This window comes from Macaca nemestrina, chromosome 5 (assembly GCF_043159975.1).
Source record: "Macaca nemestrina isolate mMacNem1 chromosome 5, mMacNem.hap1, whole genome shotgun sequence".
NCBI lineage: Eukaryota > Metazoa > Chordata > Mammalia > Primates > Cercopithecidae > Macaca > Macaca nemestrina.
In genome coordinates this window covers 73711397-73733352 of record NC_092129.1, presented here as the reverse complement: position 1 = coordinate 73733352, position 21956 = coordinate 73711397, and the positions used below count along the sequence as shown (strand labels likewise).

The following is a 21956-nucleotide window of genomic DNA, read 5'->3' as shown; positions in this document are numbered from 1 at the left end:
TGTACGTTTGCCCAGTTGTGGTCCGGATTCTGTCTTACCTTTGCCTTTTTCCTGATAGTCTCTGAGATTTGCTTTCCTCACCAATAAACTGGAGATGATGATAACCTGACCCTCCGTGGGGTCACTGCAGGGATCCATGAGCCACTAAATCAAGCCGCCCCCTATTCCTGCAGGGGTTTAATTTGATACAAGACCTGGCTATTTGGACCATGCACTTTGAAATGATGATGGCAGGGTTGGGAGAGGGTTGGCTGAATGGTTTTTCCATGGAAATCCTGACGGCTCAGATGGAGCAGAAGCGATGGATGCGCTCACCTCCGTACGGTAGAACTTGCCCAACTTGACCCTCAAGCAGTGGGTGCAGCATCACGGCCACTGTATGTCTCTTATCTGTGCTGAGTTGGTTCTCCCCAGTGCTGTAAACGTAAACTTGCTGTGTGGCAGGGGAACTAGTTAATTCTACCCGTCGTTCCGTGTAAGCATGAACTGACAATCGTTTTGCCGGTGTTTGGCTTTTAGACCAAATCAAATTTACAGTTTTGGCAAAAGTAGGCTGCACTAGATGAGGCAAAAAGTACAGCTTCCTGGGTAAAGTTGCATTCCTTCTGTTTCACATGTGGCTTCTCTCTTCCCCTCCGCTCCCCTTGTTTGGTCCAAGGTCTGTTACAAAATTGGATACAATGGTTTAGTTACTGAATTACAACAAACAACCTTGGAAAGTACACGTTTACCAGAGTGTTGTGTAGGCTTTGTATTCATCCCTACAATTGTGTTTTTGTCTTTAGAATCTCTCATTTTGCATTTTTAATGTCTGCTGTGAGATACAGGTATATGCTTATACACACATATGCACGCACACACACGTAAGTCAGTGTTGTATTTCTTCCCTGCCCTTAGTAGTATCTTTCAAGCTCCTCATACATTGTTTTTCGATGGAGGAGCAAGGAAGGAGGACTCAAAGGAGAATATTGAGGGCTGCCATTATATTCTGAATTCTGATGATCTCTTCAGTTTACTTAAGATTTGCATATCGGTTCTTTTTTTGTGATTTAGATCAGCGTAAACTCCTCCCTCCAAAAATGCTTTCAGACAACACCAACTTCTATTCTTTCGCCTGTCCCTTCTCTGGGCACTTCTCCCGCCATGGCTAGACTTTGTTCAGCAGCTCAGGGTCCTGGGAGGGGGCCAGGCTGCGTCCCTTTCACAGTGGTCGGAAGTTGTACAGAATCTGTTGGGGTTGGGGCAGCGTAGGCTTGGGAGCCCTGCAACTTGAGAGCCAGAGGTTCCAGGTTAAAGTTTTCATTTGGGACACATTACTTACCCATTCAGAAACCTCAAATGAGGGCAGCCCATCTGACTGTTGTTTTCTGGTTAACTTGAATCCTTGAGCTAAGGTAGTCCTTCTATTTTTACTTTCTTAAATTATCCTGGCATGGATGTGTTTGCTAGCTCCAAATTTTGTTTAAATAATATGTCTTCTACTTATGTCATGAAATTCAAAGTGTGGTTGTTCCTTGGTTACGTCTTCTGATGTCTTCAGGGTGACCTAAGTCTCAGAGGACTTTGGTTACTAGCAAGAAAGTTGAGTTTGCTTTGGGAATAAGAAAGTGCTTTAGCGTCGACTGTCCTTCCATTCCGCCTGTTTTTGCCTTTTGTAAGAAATTGAAGCTGTGGGTTCGTTACTACATATTTGGTAGCTCTTCAGCAATGTGTAGATCAGCTTTTTCAAACGGGTAAGAGTCTAAACTTTTATTCTCTCTTCTACATTACTGTTCTTTCAGCTTGGTACCCCCAAAAATGGCCAGTGGGGTGTCCCTTGTCCTCAAAATCAGTCATTCCATTTCAGAAACAAAGTGAAAGAACTTTGCTGGTTCTAAATTGGGCTTCCAGAGTTCTTGGTGGCTGGATCTTTATTATGTGTTTGGATTTCATGTGGCCACTGCTTCCAAGGGAACAGCAGTCCCAGCTCACAGCTCTGATCAGGGTCAAAACCCTCACTTAAAATGCATCGTTTTTATATGGTTTTTCTCAACACCAAGTTCATTCATTTGCTAGTCTGTCTGTCCTTCCTTCCTTCCTTCCTTCCTTCCTTCCTTCCTTCCTTCCTTCCTTCCTTCCTTCCTTCCTTCCTTCCTCTTTCTTTCTTTCTTTCTTTCTTTCTTTCTTTCTTTCTTTCTTTCTTTCTTTCTTTCTCTCTCTCTCTCTCTTTCTTTCTTTCTTTCTTTCTCTCTCTTTCTTTCTCTTTATCACTTTCTTTTTCTCTCTTCTTTCTTTTTCTTTTGTAGCTTTGAGGATATTTAGGATTTAAGTTTCTGGGCAGTTTATTTCCTTTTTCATACTCTGCTCTTATAAGTAAAGATAACTTCTGAGTAGCTCAGACATATGTTGGACCATGGATCTTTAGACCTGTAAGAAACACTGCAGCTTTCCAATCCAGTTTTCAGACATTATGTTTCATCATGGTCCCCATTCTTCAAATTAAATTTAACCACAAACCTCGAAGGATGGCTGATAAAGTCAGAGCTGCAATTAGTAGTGTGCGTGGGTGTCAGTTCTAATGGAAGCCTGCTAATCCACGGATGGGAAGCCTGAGAACCAGAACTAAGTGGGTTAGCCAGTGTTACCCAGGCAGGACAGGGAGTACAGCCAGAAGGAGAAATTGGGCTCATTTAGGTAGAAATCAGATTAGTGGCAGCTGGGAATGGGGCTGTGGGGAGGGAGTGGGCAGCAAAGGGGCCCAAGGGAACTCTTTTGGGGGGCAATAGGAATGTTTCTATCATGATCATAGGGTGGTTGCATGACTGCCTATTTGTCAAAGCTCATAGAGTTGTACACTGGAAATTGGTGACTTTTAATGTCTATGAATAATGCCTCAAGAGAACTGACAAAAAGAAAATAATAAAGTGGCTAAAAAGTTGTAAGGAACCTCCTAAAACATTCAGGTCTTTCATTGGGGGAGGGGAGGTAACATTTTCTATGCTTTTAAATTCAGTGTAACTGTATGAAATGATTCCTTAAAAAATACAACAAAAGAAGAAAAACTCACGTTCCCTTAATTCCAGACTGGACTGGTGGAGTCTGTTTTTCTGGTCAGCAGAGGTCATCATCACTCTGTACTCATCGCTGCTGTCAGTTCTACGAAGGGCCTGTAAACCTGGGCCAGGTAGTAAATATTTTAGGCTCTGTGGGCTACAAGGTCTCTATCACAGCTATTCAATTCTGCCATTGTAGTACAAAAGCAGCCAGAGGCAATATGTAAACCAAGGAGTTATGGCCGTGTTCCATTCAGACTTTGTTTGCAGAAACAGGCAGCCAGCGGGATTTGGCCTGGGTGCTGTTTTTGCCAATTTGTGAGTGACATTTTTGTTACTTTTGGAGAAACTCAGTGGAACAGGTGCACTTACTGTGTCCTCACCAGTAGGGTGAGTTACAGCATGATGGGACTGCAGGGAGGTTTGGAAGAGGACGGGTCCCAAAGGGCTTGAGATGCTGTGTTGAGCTAATGGACTGGGATCTGTAAAGGACAGGATGGTTTTGCTCAGATGGAATGATAGAGAATGAATTAAGAGGAAAAAGGGAGTGAGCATGGCCACCACTTTCTAGGTTATTGCAGAAATCCGGGAAAGAGATAAGTTCAGCCGTGACAGTGACCACGAGCAGAAGGGGACATGGTGAAGGGATCCTCTGCAGAGACAAATGACAGAACAGAAGGCAGAGAATGCCTGTAGCTGGGATTACAGGCCACCACGCTCTGCTGTTTGTATGTTTAGTAGAGACAGGGTTTCACTATGTTGGCCAGGCTGGTCTCGAACTCCTGAGCTCAGGTGATCCCCCCACCCTGGCCTCCCAAAGTGCTGGAATTACATGTGTGAGCCACTGCATCTGGCCCACTCCTGGGTTTCAAACAGAGTATTATTGAACAACCTCAAATTGCTATATTTAAATCAACTCTTTATCAACTGGTTCTGAAAATTAAGGCCTAAAGATATCAACAAAACGAGTGACAGAAGAAAGGCATTTCCAAGTGATGTCATTGGGTGACTCATCTCACAAAAGGGCACTCGGAGGCCTACCAGTAGCCACCTTTCTGGCTTTTGGCGTGCCCTGACATCAGCCTTGCTCGCTCCATTAATCCTACTGTGCTCACATAGAAGCCAAACCATGTCACACTTCTGTTTGAAAACTGTCTTTTTGTTCTTAGCAACATGTCGTGTATGGGGGAAGTTATAATATACTGGACAGTGGTATCAGTAAGTCGGGAAGGCTAAGGAGCTTTGTGTCAGGTCTTTACCATTTAATGGTTTTCAAAGTATTGGGAATTCTGAGAATATTGTGGTCAGGTGTACATGTACCACCCAAATCTTGTTTCCTTCCCTCTGGTTCAGATAATAATAAAGTGACCTTCCCCTGAACCCCATCTCCTTTGTAGTGGAGGTTGATTCCCAGTAGAGAACATCTCACATGTAGTAGTTGCTTCATAAAGTTTGTTGAATTAAATTGAATTTGTGTGAGTCTGTGATGATTCTCCTCATGGAAGAACATAGTCTACCAAAATCCTGTGGGAGCAAATTTCTGTATCACATGTCACTTTATTTATTTATTTATTTTGAGACAGTTTCATCCTTGTCACCTAGGCTGGAGTGCAATGGCGCGATCTCGGCTCACTGCAACCTCCGCCTCCTGGGTTCAACTGATTCTCCTGCCTCAGCCTCCCGAGTAGCTGGGAATACAGGGGCCCACCACCACACCCAGCTTTTTTTTTTTTTGTATTTTTAGTAGAGACGGAATTTCACCATGTTGGCCAGGCTAGTCTTGAACTCCTGACCTCAAGTGATCCACCCTCCTTGGCCTCCCAAAGTGCTGGGATTACACACATGAACCACCGCGCCCGGCACATGTCACTTGTGGTTCTTAAAAGTCTTGAGTGAGATGAGAGTCTGCAAGCTTTAGCTAAACTGATTTCTGAATTTAATCATTAAAAAAAAAAAAAAACAGAAAGCAAAAAGCAATCTAAAAGCACAAAACCCAACTCAAGTGGAAGTACTCAATGCAAATGCTGGAAGAACCACTCTGGGCTCCTGTATTTGAAGAACTGTAGCTTCTGCCAACTTGAGCTTGCCAAGCTCTTGGAAGCAAAGCCACAAAGGGTATGGTCTGTGGGACACTTTCCACTAAAGTCTTGATGACCATTTGTTTTTTGGGACCTACTTCATGATCTGATTTTACTATTTTACAGAAAATGAGAATAGCCATAGGTTTTTGTTGTTGTTGTTATTGTTTTGTTTTGTTTCTGGTTTTTTTTTTTTTGCATTGGGGCATTTACTTTAATTTCTTAGTCTTCAGGTATATAATCTTTTCTCCACTTAGGGGAGATTAATTAATTAATAAAAATTCTTGGCCGGGCGCGGTGGCTCACGCCTGTAATCCCAGCACTTTGGGAGGCTGAGGCGGGCGGATCACAAGGTCAGGAGATCGAGACCACGGTGAGACCACGTCTCTACTAAAAATACAAAAAATTAGCCGGGCACGGTGGCGGGCGCCTGTAGTCCCAGCTACTCAGGAGGCTGAGGCAGGAGAATGGCGTAAACCCAGGAGGCGGAGCTTGCAGTGAGCCGAGATCGCGCCACTGCACTCCAGCCTGGGCAACAGAGCGAGACTCCGTCTCAAAAAACAAAACAAAAAAAAACAAAACAAACAAACAAAAAAAATTCTTAGTACGAGGCAGGTATCTTGTCAAAGACTGATACTGAGAGGCTTGGAGTTTTATTTTGTTTATGATATTTCTCTTTGTGTAGAAATGACCTCCTTTAATCTTGAAATGTTGAGATGTGTAGCAAATATCTGTAACTGATACCACAATCAACAGTTTATCTTTAGTTGCTTATTTGTATAAGAAAATAAAAGCAGGCCAGGCATGGTGGCTCATGCCTATAATCCTGGCACTTTGGGAGGTCGAGGCAGGTGGATTGCTTGAGGTCAGGATTTTGAGACCAGCCTGGCCAACATGGTGAAACCCCATCTAAAAATACAAAAATTAGCGGGGTGTGTTGGTGGGTGCCTATAATCCCAGCTACTTGGGAGGCTGAGGCAGGAGAATTGACAAGAGTGAAACTGGGGAAAAAAAAAAAAAAAGGAAAGAAAGAAAATAAAAGCAGATGACTTTTGTGCATTGGTGTGATATTAATTTTTATGTGGAGTGCTTTGTCTTTCTTCATGCATCATGTGTTTATTTTACAAATATTTATTGAACACCAGCAATGTTCTCCACGCCAGTGGAGGGAGTAGTGAACAAAACAAAGTCACTGCTTTTTTTTTTTTTTTTTTTTTTTCTGGTTTTTTGAGATGGCGTCTTGTTCTGTTGCCCAGGCTGGAGTGCAATGGCATGATCTCGGCTCAGTGTAACCTCTGTCTCCTGGGTTAAAGTGATTCTTCTGCCTCAGCTTCCCGAGTAGCTGGGATTACAGGCATCCGACACCAAGCCTGGCTAATTTTTTTTTTTTTTTTTTTTTTTTTGTATTTTTAGTAGAGACAGTGGTCTTGAACTTGCTTGCCAGGCTGGTCTTGAACTCCCGACCTCAGGCGATCCGCCCGCCTTGGACTCCCAAAGTGCTGGAATTACAGACGTGAGCCACTGTGCCCGGCCAAAGTTACTACTTTTATGGTGCTTATGTTCTGATATAAATCATAAAATTTTTGTAGGTGAAACCAATGATGATTGCAGGTTCTCACATTTGGGAACACTTTCTGGGGAAGGTAATACATGGCCACCTAAGCATTTGGGAGTTTCTGTGTCTCTTTAGCAACTTTTATTCTGTTTCAAAAAATTTATTTATTTATTTTTTCTGCCAGGTATAGCAGCTCACACTTGTAATCCTAGCACTTTGGGAGGCTAAGGCAGGAGAACAGCTTGAGCCCAGGAGTTCGAGACCAGCCTGGGCAAATAGGGAGACCATGTTTCTACAAAAAATAAAAAATTTTAGTTGGGTGTGGTGGCACACACCTGTGGTCCCAGCTACTTGGGAGGCTAAGGCAGGAGCATCACTTGAGCCCAGGGATTCAAGGCTGCAATGAGCTATGATCGTGCCACTGTCCTGCAGCCTGGGTTACAGAGTGAGACCCTGTCTCAAACAAACAAACAATTTTTTTTTTCTGTTAATGGAGATGGGGTCTTGCTATGTTGTCCAGGCTGGTCTCAAACTTCTGGCCTCAGGCAGTCCTTTTGCCTTGGCCTCCCAAAATGCTAGGATTATAGGAGTAAGCCAGCATGCCCAGCCAGCAACTTTTATTCTGAACATTTAGAAAACTGAGGACCTGAATAAATCACATTTTAAAATTTAACCAAATTTACAGAGTATTTACTATGTGTTCTATGGTGTTTTAAGCTCTTTATAAACATTAACATTAAATTTTCATTACAGTTCTCTGTAGTGGGTAGTATTAGTATTCTCATTTTACAAATGAGACAGCCGAGTAACTTGCCCCAGGTTATCCAGTCAGTGAGAAGGGAGACTGTTATTGGATTGTGGGCTCTTATCCTTGTGTGTGTGTGTGTGTGTGTGTGTGTGTGTGTGTGTGTGTGTGTGTGTGTGTTTGTGTTTTCATCTTGCATTTGGGATTTCCTTGGAGGTTTAGGATTATATACAGCCAGATTTCATGACAATAGAGTAGGCCTGGGACCTGTGGCTCCCTTCTGTGAGAATTTCTTCTCTTTTTCCTTCACATTTAATTGCGTGTTTAATTTGTATAAATGGAATGTGTTTAATCTAATTTTACTGAATTATGTGTTTCTCTTGGTCCTGCTAGACTTTCTGTAAATTGCTTGAAGCAAGAAACTGGCAGATAGATCCATCTGACAAATAAGTAAAAGAGTATGGTTTATTGCAAATTCTAAGACTATTAGATCAGTTTACTAGAAATTGAGGCTTTTCCCTCCTTTGTGGGACTGCGTAATAGTTTAATTTAGCTGTTTATAAATGTTTAATTGTATTCTAAACAATAGGACTGCCGAACAATAGGTCATAATGTATTGGAATAATAAAACTCTGGGAGGCAACACTATTTAAAACCTAGCATATTCAATATATGTGTGCCTTGAGGACAAAGTCTTGAGGCTACAATAGATTCTATTCTTATAGGGGTAGTAACGTGATGTTTCTGCTTGATAATTCTACATCTCAGGGAACTTGTGATTATTTGAGGTTACAATGCTTATTTTCTCTCATAATCCTCAAGGAGATTCTGGTTAGTTTCTCAGAGAAATGCTCTGTATTCTTCAATTCTCAATGTCTAGTCATTTGTAGCCTGCACACTGTCTAGAACCCTCACCATTCCTTCCATCTCAACCTTTTCAGTGCTCCAAACATTTCCTTACTATTCTAAAGCTACTTCTGAAATCCCACTTCTTCTGTGAATTTTTCAGTTCATTAACAGAGAAATGATCTGGCCTCATCTTTATTTCTCCTTAGCATTCAGGAATGAAGCTTAAGGAACATCCAATATACTTTTTCACTGTAGTTTTAATGGACTGATTTATTCTGTACATGAAAACGAATGTGAATCTCTCAGTGTTATGCTTTGTATTATGAGCAGTGAGCTTGTTTAGCACAGTAAGCATCACCTGTTCCATTGGTCACTGGGCCTTGTTTAAGAGAGTCCATCACGTGTGGATTAATATGAAAGAAAATGTTAATACATTTGTATTTGGTTGCTTGGACTGCCATAACAAAGCTCCATAGACTGGGAGGCTGGAACAACAGAAATTTGTCTCATCACCATTCTGGAGGCTGGAAGTCTGAGATCGAGGTGTCAGCAGGGTAGATTTCTTCTGAGGCCTCTCTCCTTGGTTTACGATGACCGTCTTTTCCGTGTCTTCACATATCTTTCTTCTGTGTGTGTCTGTGTTGTAATCTCCTCTTCCAATAAGGACACAAGTCATATGGATGGAGCCCACCTTAACGATGTCATTTGAACTTAATCCTTCTTTAAGGATTCTCTCTCCAAATGCATTCCAGGGTACTGAGGGTTAGGATTGTAACATACGAATTTTGTGGGGACACAGTTTAGCCATAACAGGCTTTAAATATATAACATAGTTGTCCTAAACTTGTATGACAAACTAAAACAAAAAAATTCTTTTTAAAGCTTAAAAGTAGGCTAGGGAGGACAGCGTCCTGAGAGAGAGGAGAAGATCATGATCAGGCTTAGAACTGGCTAAGTGATTCTGGGTAAACTTCACAGTAATTTCTGTTTTGTCTGTGTTTTCTCAGTTTTTTGTACTCATTGGGATCTGAAGTGCCTTTTAAGTGACTCTAAGATTCTGTAATTCTATTTTAATAACTGTCTTGTGGTTAGACTTTACTGCTCATTTAAGAAGTTGCTGGAGAAGAATTTTTATAATCCTGGGTTATTATGTCATGTTTGCGAGAAAATGCAGAAGAACGAGGCTGTGTCCAACAGACCCTAACTTGCATTTGACCTCTTTTCTTCTGCATCAGCCCTTTTCTTGGCATCTGACCAGCTATATGACTGTGGACAGGTTATGTATCCTCGGTGAGCCTTAATTCTTTCATCCACAAGATGGGAACAAAATAGTTAGGAGGCTGTCCTTCAATCTTGTCCCTTGGCATGGTTGCCTGCTACAGATAGATACCGCCCCCCCTGCAGATGATTGATTCTGAGTGTCCTGGTGCTGAGGTTGCATTTGCAGCCCAGGTAGGGTGTCGGTCTCAACACCTGCTGACTTGCCTGGCCTCCACTGCCTGCCCGACTCACATGCCGTGAAGGCCACCTGTAGCTCAAGGCTGTCAGAGCGGAGCTGGGTTTATATCAATATTCCCAACCTCGCTTGCTGTGTAATGTCTAGCCCCTGGGCTAGACAGATGTCATTTCAGGGAGGATGAGTTGGGTTCCAAATGGTTACCATAGATTTTTTTTTTATTACTTCCTCTTCCTATATTTAATAGCCCCAAATGGTTATCAGAAAACTACTGTTTTTCCTGTCTTATTAGGAGGAAAATGGTGAACATTTGTAGGGCAGAGATGTAGTTTAGCCTCACACATCAGATTTTAATATCCACAGACTTTAGTAATCCAAAAAGTAAGTGCTAGCTCACAGAGATACCCACATGACACAGGTTTTGTGAGGGTGAAATGAAATAAATGTGTGCGTGTGTGTGTGCGTGTGTGCATGTATGGGCATGTGTGTGTGTGCACGTGTGTGTGTGTGTGCATGTGCGTGCGTTTGGTGGGGAGGGGGCAGCAGCATGCTTTCTACATACTTTTCCAGTTAAATTGAGTGTTCATTCTTTGTGTTGGGATTGAGTTTATATAACTCGGGTCTTTTAAAACACCAAGGTGACTTTTATTATTAGGCTTGAATAGATCAATTGATTCAGGGTAAAATGTTATTCCAGTAAAACTATTAAAACAAGTTCTCTGTACAGGAATCATAATTCTCAAGTTCTGTTTGGCTTACTCATTTTAGTCAATATATACAAGCATTAAAATATGGCACTTTTGGCCATAATGTTTGACCTGGAAAAATTGCCATAAGCGAACCCATTTACCATGCCTTTTTATATGGTTCTACTGCTGGTATCCGTCTCCTTTAGAGTCTTTTTCAGTTGTGAGGGACAGAGATTCGATACAAACAAGCTTAATCTAAAAAGAAAACTTATTTAAACTTAAGTGAAAGATTCTAGGGCTAGAAGTATCTTTATTAAGCAAAGTTATATCCAGGGGTATATAGGATATTATTGGGGTATTTTCTCTCTCTCTTTCTCAAATGAATTTATTCTCAGAAAACTGATGAGAAAAATGACTGCCAGCATTGCCAAGGTTTATCTTTTGACTTCTGATTGGAAGGTAAAAAAGAGCTTCTCAGTTCTTGTGGCCATATATCAAATATCAAGGAAGATTTTGATTGGTTCTGCTTGAGTCACACGTCCATCCCTAAACCTATGACTGGCTGGTGTATAGAGCCCTACAGGAGACCTGGCCATGTGCCACCCACTGTGGCAAGGCGTCTTGAGTGGCAAGCTCCCTGGGATTACATGGGATGGGAGGGATGATGTCCCAAAAGAAGGGTTGCTTAGCAAACAGACAACATGTCTGGTCTAGATAATTAGAGTTTTAAGTCAGCAGGGGTTTGGCGTTTATTCCTTTAGTTTACAGGGAATGAAAAGGTAACTATCATAAAAGTCTGCTGGATCACTTGAGAATGTTAAGCTGCACTTGAAAATCTGTTTGAGATGTCACGCAAAGGTGCCCATTAGGTGGAGTAGGCCTCACATGGATAATCAGATAGTAGCATCACAATTGGTGATTGCTGAGATTGATGTGACATGCGGGCAGTTTGGTGGGGGTAAAGGAACAGAATGACAATAATGGGACTTCTGGTTGTTTTCGGCAGGGTTGGATGACTGCCTGCAACAATATGTCCACAAGTTTGAACGGGAGAAGATCAATGGCGAGCAGCTGCTGCAGATTTCCCATCAGGATCTGGAGGAACTGGGGGTCACGCGGATCGGACACCAGGAGCTTGTGTTGGAGGCTGTGGACCTTCTCTGTGCACTGGTTAGTTCAGGAGAAGGTGATCTGTACCGTGATGACATTCTTTAGAGCCTTGTTCTCTTAAGCTCTCATTGTTTGTGATTTAGCATATCACTGTTTTCTTAATGTTCCATTGAAATAAAACATGAGCCGAAGATACTATAGGAAGGGGAAAAAATGAATTATTTTCTACATTAAGGGTTGGCAAACTATGACCTGTGAGTTAAATCTGGCCCGCTATCTATTTTTGTAAATAAAGTTTTATTGGAACACAGCCATGTCCATTCACTTATGTGTTTGTGGCTGCTTTCTTGCTACAGTGAGAATTGAGTAGTTGTAACAGAATCACATGGTTCCCCCAAAGCCTAAAATATTTATTAACTTTTCCTTTACAGAAAGAGTTTGTCTTTTTCAGAAAATCTCTGTATTAGTCTAAGTTAGTCTAGTTTTCTTTTATAAGGAAAAAACGTTGGAAATAGTCCTGAATGAAAATGTCACCTTCTGGTCAGGCGCAATGGCTCATGCCTATAATCCCAGCACTCTGGGAGGCCGAGGCGGGTGGATTGCTTGAGTCCGGAAGTTTGAGACTAGCCTGGGCAACGTAGCAAAACCCTGTCTCTATTAGAAATACAAAAAGTTAGCTGGGTGTGGCTAGCATGCACCTATAGTCCCAGATATTCAGGAGGCTGAGTTCAGAGAATCACGTGAGCCTGGGAGGTGGAGGCTGCAGTGAGCAGAGATCGCACCACAGCACTCCAGCCTGGGCGACAGAGTGAGACCCTGTCTCAAAAAAGAAAAGAAAATGTCATCTTCTAAATTGAAGTGAGAAATAGGTTCTGATTTTCATGTCTGGTTTTGTTACTATAAAAAGCGGTTGAGTTTCACAGATATTTATGATATTTAAATAACTGATATTTGCACTTGACATGACCTATGAAATGGGAAAAAAACGTGGCCTTCATTACATTTTGTAGGTGATGGATTTTGGCTTTAACACGAATGAGTAAAATCCTGCTGGGTCCTGACACTAGAATCACATGGGTAGCTTTGTTAGGTGTGGGCCAAAAACACCTGTAAGGACATTTTGTTTATACATTGGTTAGTGTGGGTGGGATTCAAGTCTGCCTGCCCCGGTGCCAGGCTAAAGATGCAGTTTACTTAACTGTCAGGATTTGGACAAACTCGACAGCATTCAGGCTGGGTTAGTAATGCCCTGAACCCTAGCCAGGGGTATATACAATTACATCACTGAGAATGGTGGGAAAGAATGTGCTGCTGATGATTTTGCCATCGCTGGTCTGCGTACTGTTGATTATATAACACTTGCTGCATTGTGTGTATTCTTCTTCTTAAAATGGACAGAGCCTTGTCTTCTGCTCTGAGATGCACTGCTCTTGTTTAGGAAAGTAATGGGGAAATTATTTGTAGTTGATAAATGAGCCGCCGTCTGGGAGACGCTACAGCCAAATAGTCTGAGCACGGGTCTGGGAAGCAGGAATTTGCATTCTAATCCCGGCTCTGCTACATCCTTCTCCCTCTGTGACCTCCGGGGAAATGGTGGTGTCTGTTTTTCCCATCTGTACAGTAACGCTCACCTTAGATGTGGCTGTGCACTATTGTGTAAGTGCTTTGCACTGCCCAGACATCTAAGCATCCTGTTTATTACTGAAACTGTATTTTTTTTTTTTTTTGTACAAACATGTTTGAGTTTACTTTTATTATACTTTCTGGGAGCATGGCTTTTCCGTCTTTTCTGCTTGATGTTTTGCAAATTGTCTCTTTCACTTTGCAGTAATACTTGGAGGACAGGTAAATTTACTTGGAAATCCAAAGTAAGAGAGGCAGGGCAGAAGGGTCAGCTAGAGATGCATCATGTACATCGGGTGGGATGACAAATATAACAGGTGCCCCTGGGCATTCTCTCTGCTTTTTCCTCTTGTCTACCTCTTAGAGCATTAGACTAAAATGAACAAAGCTGGACAAATGCCAGAACCTAAAGCTGTGTTTTATCTCCTACAATTTCCTTCTAATTTCCTTTGCAGACCAAGCTTTGACCTCAGACTCACTGTGGACCTGCTCTGTACCAGTGACTGCATTGGACAGGGGGGTCACGTAGGGGTTCACAAAAGTGTGTGGATTATTTTAGTGAGTTTTACTAAAATGTCTTTAGTCTTGATATAATCTCCTTTTTGAATATTCTTATAATTCATATACTAATTATACTATCTTTTTAATCCATTTGTAGCATATAGATCTTTGGATGTATAAATTGGTGCTGCTTTGAACAGACCATCTCCAGGGCAGTCGATGTATAAATGCAGTTGGCCTTGGTGTTATAAAAGAGGTTTCTATGTAAACTTAGTTTAGTGGATGTTGATTTTATGATAGACAGGAAATGAATAGAATTAAAGGTAAGGAAGGGGGAGGGGAGAAACAAAACCACTGGAAAGTATCAATGCAAAGAGGGGGCAGATAGATGGACAGGAACCTAAAATAGGAAACATTATTATATAATAATAATAAATAGGAAACAATCTTATAAACATTAATATAAAATATTAATGAAGATTCCAAAACTGGTGAGCAGTGGCTCACAAATTAGCTGGTCGTGGATAGAGAGCAATGAGAGAAACCGCCCTTCATGAATATTGTCTTTGACTGGCAGTCGTGGCTTAGGAGAGTGATTTGTATCATACGATGAGACCAGGACCACCTTCCAGGATTGAATTAGAATCTGTATCCAGTTTTTCTTCCTCTCTCTGGGTAGAGGGTACCTGAGACCGATTATAGAGCTGCTCTTTTCAGTAGGATAGCTGTTATCCAATGTGACTGTCTAAATGAAAATCAACTAAAGTAAAATAAAATTCAGTTCCTCGGTTGTACTAGCAACACTCCAAGTGCTCAGAAGCTCCATGTGGCTAGTGGCTACGATATTGGACAGCACAGAAAAAGAACATTTTCATCTTTGCATAGAGTTCTGTTGGCCAGTACTGGTTGAGAGGATGTGATTGAGAATAACCAGTAAGAATAACCAATGAGGGTAAGTGTGACTGTGGCCAGGCACGGTGGCTCACGCCTGTAATCCCAGAACTTCGGGAGGCCGAGGCGGGTGGATCACAACGTCAGGAGATCGAGACCATCCTGGCTAACACGGTGTGAAACACTGTCTCTACTAAAAATGCAAAAAATTAGCTGGGCATGGTGGCGGGCACCTGTAGTCCCAGCTACTCGGGAGGCTGAGGCAGGAGAATGGTGTGAACCCAGGAGGTGGAGCTTGCTGAGATCACGCCACTGTTCTCCAGTCTGGGTGACAGAGCGAGACTTCGTCTCAAAAAAAAAAAAAAAAGGATAAGTATGACTATAACCTGTGTTCTTTGCCAAGTCAGTGAGGCCCAGTTTACTGAACACCAAGGCATGGGCAGCTGTGTTTTGAAGGTTGAAGGAGGTTGAGAAGTGAACAGTTGGAATTGATACATGTGTTAAATGATGCTACCTAGACTTGGGGTTAAATGAAGTGCCTGTAATGAATCTATGGGCCTAGAGTGCATATGCACACTGGCATACCTCTGAGATTATTCGTTGCTTATTGTTTACCCATGGCAAATCATTTAAACGTGTTATCTTTTTTATGAGAAGAAATGCAGGAACAGGAATTTTTGCTGGCAAATTATATTTAACTTGATCTTGCTTATGAGCTTATTTAAAAATGCCTTAGGAAGACTGTGAACTATATTTCTTAGGCTGTCTCTTAATTGACCCAAGTCAATAAGATGACTTTGATTTTGTGTCTCTGGCACACCTTAATCACACATGTTAGATCACAAACAGAGCTAGTAGGAACGGATAAGATGGTAGAGAAGTTGTATAAGGTTTGTCCTTAGCTAAATGTGTATAATTTTAAGACTCTTTTTGCTTTCCTTTTCTCTCATTTAGTGTATGATTCCTCTAGCCAGATCAGGAAAGGATCCCTGATGGTGAACCCTAGGAAGTGAGATCTCTGTGGAAGGGTTTTAGTATGTGAATAGATTTTCAGAAACTCACTTTGTATCTTAATCTGTATCTTTTTGATGCCTTATCTCGAAGCAGTTTCTGAAGGAGACAGGTTTTGGGGAAAAGACTGGTGAAAATAATTAATCTGGTCTGAGAAATTATTTATTTTTGGTGTTTCTTTGTGGGGCACTTAAGTCAATAATCCCTTCCTGATTATGCTTCTACAGTAGAGGTTCTTTTGAGCTAATATAATCAGTTTCTTGTTCTCTCTTTAATGTGGAATGGGGTCGAAGGGAAGGAACTTTCCTTTTCCTCTTTCCTTCTTTTAAAAATTCTATTCTAGCTATATTTATTCATCTTTCTAGGTCCATTATTTGTTTTGGGGGAAAAAAAGAGCAAACTGAGTGGAAAATGAAGAGAACCAGTTACAAGAAGCCACTCTCCCCCTTTATTTCAGTATTAAAAGTGGTACATTTTTAGAAGATGGAGGTTTAAAGTTTCTTGCAACAATAAAATGCACTTAATCCTCTTTGAGTTCAACAAGTAAACATTATGTATATGGTCATAAAAGTTCCAAGTAATTTACGGTGACATTGGTTATTGAAAGCTGGGTTTCCTGCTTTTAGTTCGAAACGCTTCATGTAAGTTGGCAGGCTGAGAAACTGACTGAATGAGGGGGTCCTTCCCTTTCATCATAGTTACAAGTCCTTCAAAACAAGCTCTGTCTTGTGGCCTCTTTATCCATTGAATTGTGAGTCTTTGATTCTTTGAATTTAAAAAGCTATGATGGAGATCCATCTTATTTTTGTCTCTCTATTGGAGGACAAGATTATATTTTAGTCTCTAGAAAATAACATAAAAAATGAATATCACATTTAGATAGAAAAATACTGCCAATATAGAATATTTATTTATATTTTGAAATTCAGTTTTTTTCAAAAGCTTGGAAGAGAAACTTTTCAGCTAATTTTTGCTTCTTTCAAAATTTCTAATCTTTTAAATATTATTTTTTATTTTACTAGGAGGTAACATAAATTTAAACTTCAAGTAAAATCTATTTAAAATTAGAATTGTTTTGTTAAAGTCAATGCCTTTTGTTGTGGTTTTTAACTTACCATTGTTCATCTTGCAAAAAAAAAAAAGTTTCTTACATACTTCCGAGTATATTTATGCTTTATGTATCTTGATTTTGACACATGACTTGCCTCTTTCTGGCCCACATGGCTAAAGCCAGCTGAGAGAAGTTTCTCCACAGCCGGGTGCAGTGGTTCATGCCTGTAATCCCAGCACTTTGGAAGGCTGTGGCGGGCAGATCATGAGGTCAGGAGATGGAGACTATCCTGGCCAACATGGTGAAACCCCATCTCTACTAAAATATTCAAAGATTAACTGAGCATGGTGGTACTTGCCTGTAATCCCAGCTATTTGGGAGGCTGAGGCAGGAGAATGGCTTGAACCAGGGAGTCAGAGGTTGCAGTGAGTCGAGATCATGCCACTGCACTCCAGCCTGGTGACAGAGTGAAACTCCGTCTCAAAAAAAAAAAAAAAAAAAAAAAGTTTCTCCACTTCAGAGGGGATGTGTAGAATTTTGAGAAGCAGAATAGCTATTCAGCTTGTGCTGGATCCAGGATCGCTGGACAGTTTTCCTTATCCTTGTCTAATGTCCATCTTGTCATCTGTCTTATCATGTGGCCCTTTTTTGGGCAGGTTGTGTGGAAGGGGACATACACAGCAGAGAGAGTAATCAAAAGCTTGTGCCCTAGATGCAGATTGCCTTGGTCAGAAGCCCAGCACTACCGCTGATTAGCTTTGTAACTTCAGAGAATTTATTTACTGTTTTCATGCCTCAGTTTCCTTAGTGGTAAATTAGAGATAAAAACATTTCTACCTTCTTGGGCTGTTTTCCTGAGATAATACACGTCAAACACTGAGTCCAATTCCTCGCATAAAGTGTTCAATAATGTTAAGTATTCTGTTAGTCTCGGTTTTTAAATGGTACCAGATTCTTGCCTTGGGATGCTATTGAGACAGCATAATCTATCTCAAGAAATATGGTGTTTTTTTTTTTTAAAATGATAAAACAATTTAGGACACACAGAGGCAATTGAATACAGAAATTTGTACCCCACCTCTAATGTCACAGACTTATGTGTTATTTCCCAGGATTGGCTCTTTTCTCTGAAAGGGAGTCTAGGACAGTATTAGCTTATGAAATTGATTTTTTTGAAGCACCCATGTAAGCTGAACGTTGTTCAAAAAGAACACAGGTTAGAAGCACAAGAGCAAGAAATTAATTTTATGATTGATTGAGACAGGGTCTCTCTCTGTCACCCAGGCTGGAGTACAGTGGCACGATCATAGCTCACTGCAGCCTCAACCTCCTGGGCTCAAGCGATCCTCCTACCTCTTGAGTAGCTGGGAGTACAGACAGGAGCCACATCTTCAAGCTCAGGAGATCACGCTTAGTGAATTGGTGTTTAGTTAGTGCTGCTGTGTTTTTTTTGTTTTTTTGTTTTTTTCTTTTTTGTGAGTATCTTGCCTGGTGGAAATCCACGCACTCCATGACTATATGATTGTCCGCTGTGCTGGAAATACCATAGTGGGCATACTCACAGAGCCCTGCTTCTGTAGTCCTCACATTCCAGTGGAGGAAGAAGGCCGCAAACACGGTGCTTCAGATGGGGCAGAAGTGGGTGATGGGCTAGAGAGTGAATCGAAGGGGCGATTCTGCCACCAGGGGACACAGGGCGATATTGGGAGACATTTTTGATTGTTACACCGGGGGAGGAGGTGCTACTGCCATCTGATGGGTAGAGAGCAGGGATGCTGATAAACATCCTGTAATACATGGAGACCCCCAACCCCACAAGCATTATCTGGCCCCAAATGTCAGTAGGACTGAGATTGAGAAACCTTGTTCTAGATTAAGTAAGTGATCAGGGAAGCCTTGCAGGGGAAGGGACATTTGGGTCAGCACCTGAGTGATAGCAATGAGTTATTGGCTGGGCTCGGTGGCTGACGCCTGTAATCCCAGTACTTTGTTTTTTTTTGTTTTTTGTTGTTGTTGTTGAGACGGAGTCTTGCTCTGTCGCCCAGGCTGGAGTGCTGTGGCTGGATCTCAGCTCACTGCAAGCTCCGCCTCCCGGGTTTACGCCGTTCTCCTGCCTCAGCCTCCCAAGTAGCTGGGACTACAGGCGCCGGCCACCTCGCCCAGCTAGTTTTTTGTATATTTTTAGTAGAGACGGGGTTTCACTGTGTTCGCCAGGATGGTCTCCATCTCTTGACCTCGTGATCCGCCTGTCTCGGCCTCCCAAAGTGCTGGGATTACAGGCTTGAGCCACTGCGCCCAGCCAATCCCAGTTCTTTGGGAGGCTGAGGCGGGCAGATTGCCTGAGCTCACAAGTTCAAGACTAGCCTGGGCAACACGGTGAAATCCCGTCTCTACTAAAAATACAAAAATTAGCCCGGCGTGATGGTGTGCGCCTGTAATCCCAGCTATTCAGGAGACTGAGGCAGGAGAATCTCTTGAACCCATGAACCAGGGAGGAAGAGGTTGCAGTGAGCTGAGATGGCGCCACTGCACTCCAGCCTGGGTGACACAGTGATACTCCATCTGAAAAAATAAAATAAAAATAAAAAAAGAATGAGCTGTCCACGACAAGATTTGTAGGAGGAGCATTTGGGGAAGAAGAACTATGAAGAACAAAGTCCCTGAGGCCCGAGTGGCTGTGGAAGGAGCAGAGAGAAGGCTGGTATGGCTGGGATGAGTGAAGTGTGCTGGGGATAGATCACACAGGGTTTTGTGGTTGTTGTAAGAGTTTTTCAAGTGACTAACTGGGCTTTTGTGTTATCAGAGAGTTTGAATATTGTTTTTTGTTTGTTTGTTTGTTTTTATTGTGAGACAGAGTCTGGCTCTGTTGCCCAGGCTGGAGAGCATTGGAGCAATCTTGGCTCACTGGTTCATGCCATTCTCCTGCCTCAGCCTCCCGAGTAGCTGGGACTACAGGCACCCATCACGCCTGGCTAATTTTTTGTATTTTCAGTAGAGACGGGGTTTCACCGTGTTAGCCAGGATGGTCTCGATCTCCTGACCTCGAGATCCACCCACCTCAGCCTCCCAAAGTGCTGGCATTACAGGCGTGAGCCACTGCGCCCCGCTGAATATTGTTAATTGTTTTGAATTTTTTCCCTTTGATTTTATTTTCCACAGAATTATGGCCTTGAAACTGATAACATGAAGAACTTGGTTCTGAAACTGAGAGCATCCTCCCACAATTTACAGAATTACATAAGTAGCCGGCGGAAAAGTCCCGCTTACGATGGAAACACCTCCCGCAAGGCCCCCAATGAGTTCCTGACCTCTGTGGTGGAGCTCATCGGCGCCGCCAAGGCCCTGCTGGCCTGGCTGGACCGGTAAGTTGGAGATGTGCCTTTCACTGCCCTGCAAGAGTAGCGTCCAAGCTGCATGGTAGCTGTGCTTTGTGTTAGGGAAAGGAACCATTGTTGTTTCCGTATGATTTTTGCCGGCTCTTTTTTTTTTTTTTTTTTTTTGAGACGGAGTCTGGCTGTGTCGCCCAGGCTGGAGTGCAGTGGCTGGATCTCCGCTCACTGCAAGCTCCGCCTCCCGGGTTCACGCCATTCTCCTGCCTCAGCCTCCCGAGTAGCTGGGACTACAGGCGCCCGCCGCCTCGCCCGGCTAATTTTTTAATATTTTTAGTAGAGATGGGGTTTCACCATGTTAGCTGGGATGGTCTCGATCCCCTGACCTCATGATCTGCCCGTCTCGGCCTCCCAAAGTGCTGGCATTACAGGCGTGAGCCACCGCGCCCAGCCTTTTACCAACTCTTAAGGAGTCCTTGATCGGTGGTAGATTTTAGGATTCCTTTGCCAGTTACTTAAACGGTTAATAGCAGGAACAAATTAACTTCAGCTTAGAGAAGAGTGAAATTGTGCTAAAGGTTGTGTTTTACTGAGATTAAATATTAATGGCTGAGGATTTGATTGGTATGAAAGCTGTTAGTTGACTTCAGAAGGGATGTTAACTGTCATTTTTGATTTGTTTTTTTTATCTAGTCCTCTCTTTCTATTCAGATTCCTATATTATGTGTTACTTGAGAGAAACCAGTTAAATAAAAAGCAATTTAATACAAAACTTAGCCAGGCGTGGTGGCGCATGCCTGTAATCTCAGTTACTCGGAAGGTTGAGGCAGGAGAGTTGCTTGAACCCAGAAGGCGAAGGTTGCAGTGAGCCAAGATTATTCCACTGCACTCTAGCCTTGGCAACAGTCTCAAACAAAACAAAACAAAACAGAAAAGAATTTAGAGTAGCCCATGGGGTAGCTATACTTACCAACATACAGTGGGATCCCAGTGGATTCTCCCTACGCCTTTTAAGAGGATTGTTGTTACCTTCCAGGGCTCCCTTTACAGGGATCACTGATTTCTCAGTCACGAAGAACAAAATTATCCAGCTTTGCTTGGACCTGACCACTACAGTCCAGAAGGTCAGTAGTATGTCATTTTCGCTTTCTAATTTTTTTTTTTTCTGCTCTTCCTCTTCTTGAAAGGATTTTCATGCAGGTGCGAAGTACAACTCTCCTCTCCCCACCTCAGTTTTTTTCCCATCAGAATTGGGGAGAGATGAAAGGCTTTAAATTAGATCCATTGTAAAGATGGTTTCTGTGAAGACTGACCAGTGGCCTTTGAATTAAAGATTACCTTTTTGTGTGTTTTAAAATAGTCAAACTAATAATTCCTGTATTTCCCCTAAAATGTTAGAACACTTAATTTTTTTTAATGAAATTTCTGGAGTAACTAAGTTGCATGATAGTCTTTGTTCTGAGTACTTTACTGTATCTGCTTCTTAATTTTCTTTTCATTTTGGCCTCTCGTTTTTGGATTTACCAGTCAGGATGGGCTAGGTTGTGGTGCAGTAGCAAACACCCCCCCAAACCTCAAACCTCGGCAGTTTATTCCTTGATTATTTACATCTAAATGGGTCAGGGGCAGGGGACAGTCAGCTCTGACTTTCCTCATTTCAAAATGTATAGGACATAGATTGACAGAATCACTGTTATATCATGTTGCTTGTCCCCAAGGCAGAGAAGTAAAAATCGTGAAGGTCCACACACTGACTGATGTTCTGAATTGCAAGTGACACATGTCAGTTTCACTCATGGCTCATTGCCCAGACCTAGGTATCTTAGTAAAGGCTCAGGAAGTTTTATATTAGCCAGTCTGTAACTGATTGAGCTTCTGTGATCTTAACTTTAAAAAAAAAATTCTTCTTCTACCATCAGCTCTTAGGACTACCTTCTGTCCTGTTACTTGGCATGCAGCAGATGCTTGTCAAATATTTCTGAAATGAACTGAGGCTATGAAATGTAAGGAAGAGCTGCTTGTTTTTTCATGTCCCA

General features: G+C 42.1%; 1 protein-coding gene across 5 annotated transcripts in view; it reads left to right on the top strand.

Annotated features, from left to right (window-relative positions):
* LOC105478714 (CNKSR family member 3) overlaps positions 1-21956 on the top strand; it is a 113369-nt gene that overhangs the window by 49367 nt on the left and 42046 nt on the right. For all 5 annotated transcript variants that reach the window (XM_011736287.3, XM_071096633.1, XM_011736291.2 and 2 more), the window contains 3 exons: positions 11411-11574; positions 19751-19953; positions 20957-21044. In XM_011736287.3, coding sequence (XP_011734589.2) covers positions 11411-11574; positions 19751-19953; positions 20957-21044 — 455 coding nt within the window. The remainder of the gene's footprint in view (positions 1-11410; positions 11575-19750; positions 19954-20956; positions 21045-21956) is intronic.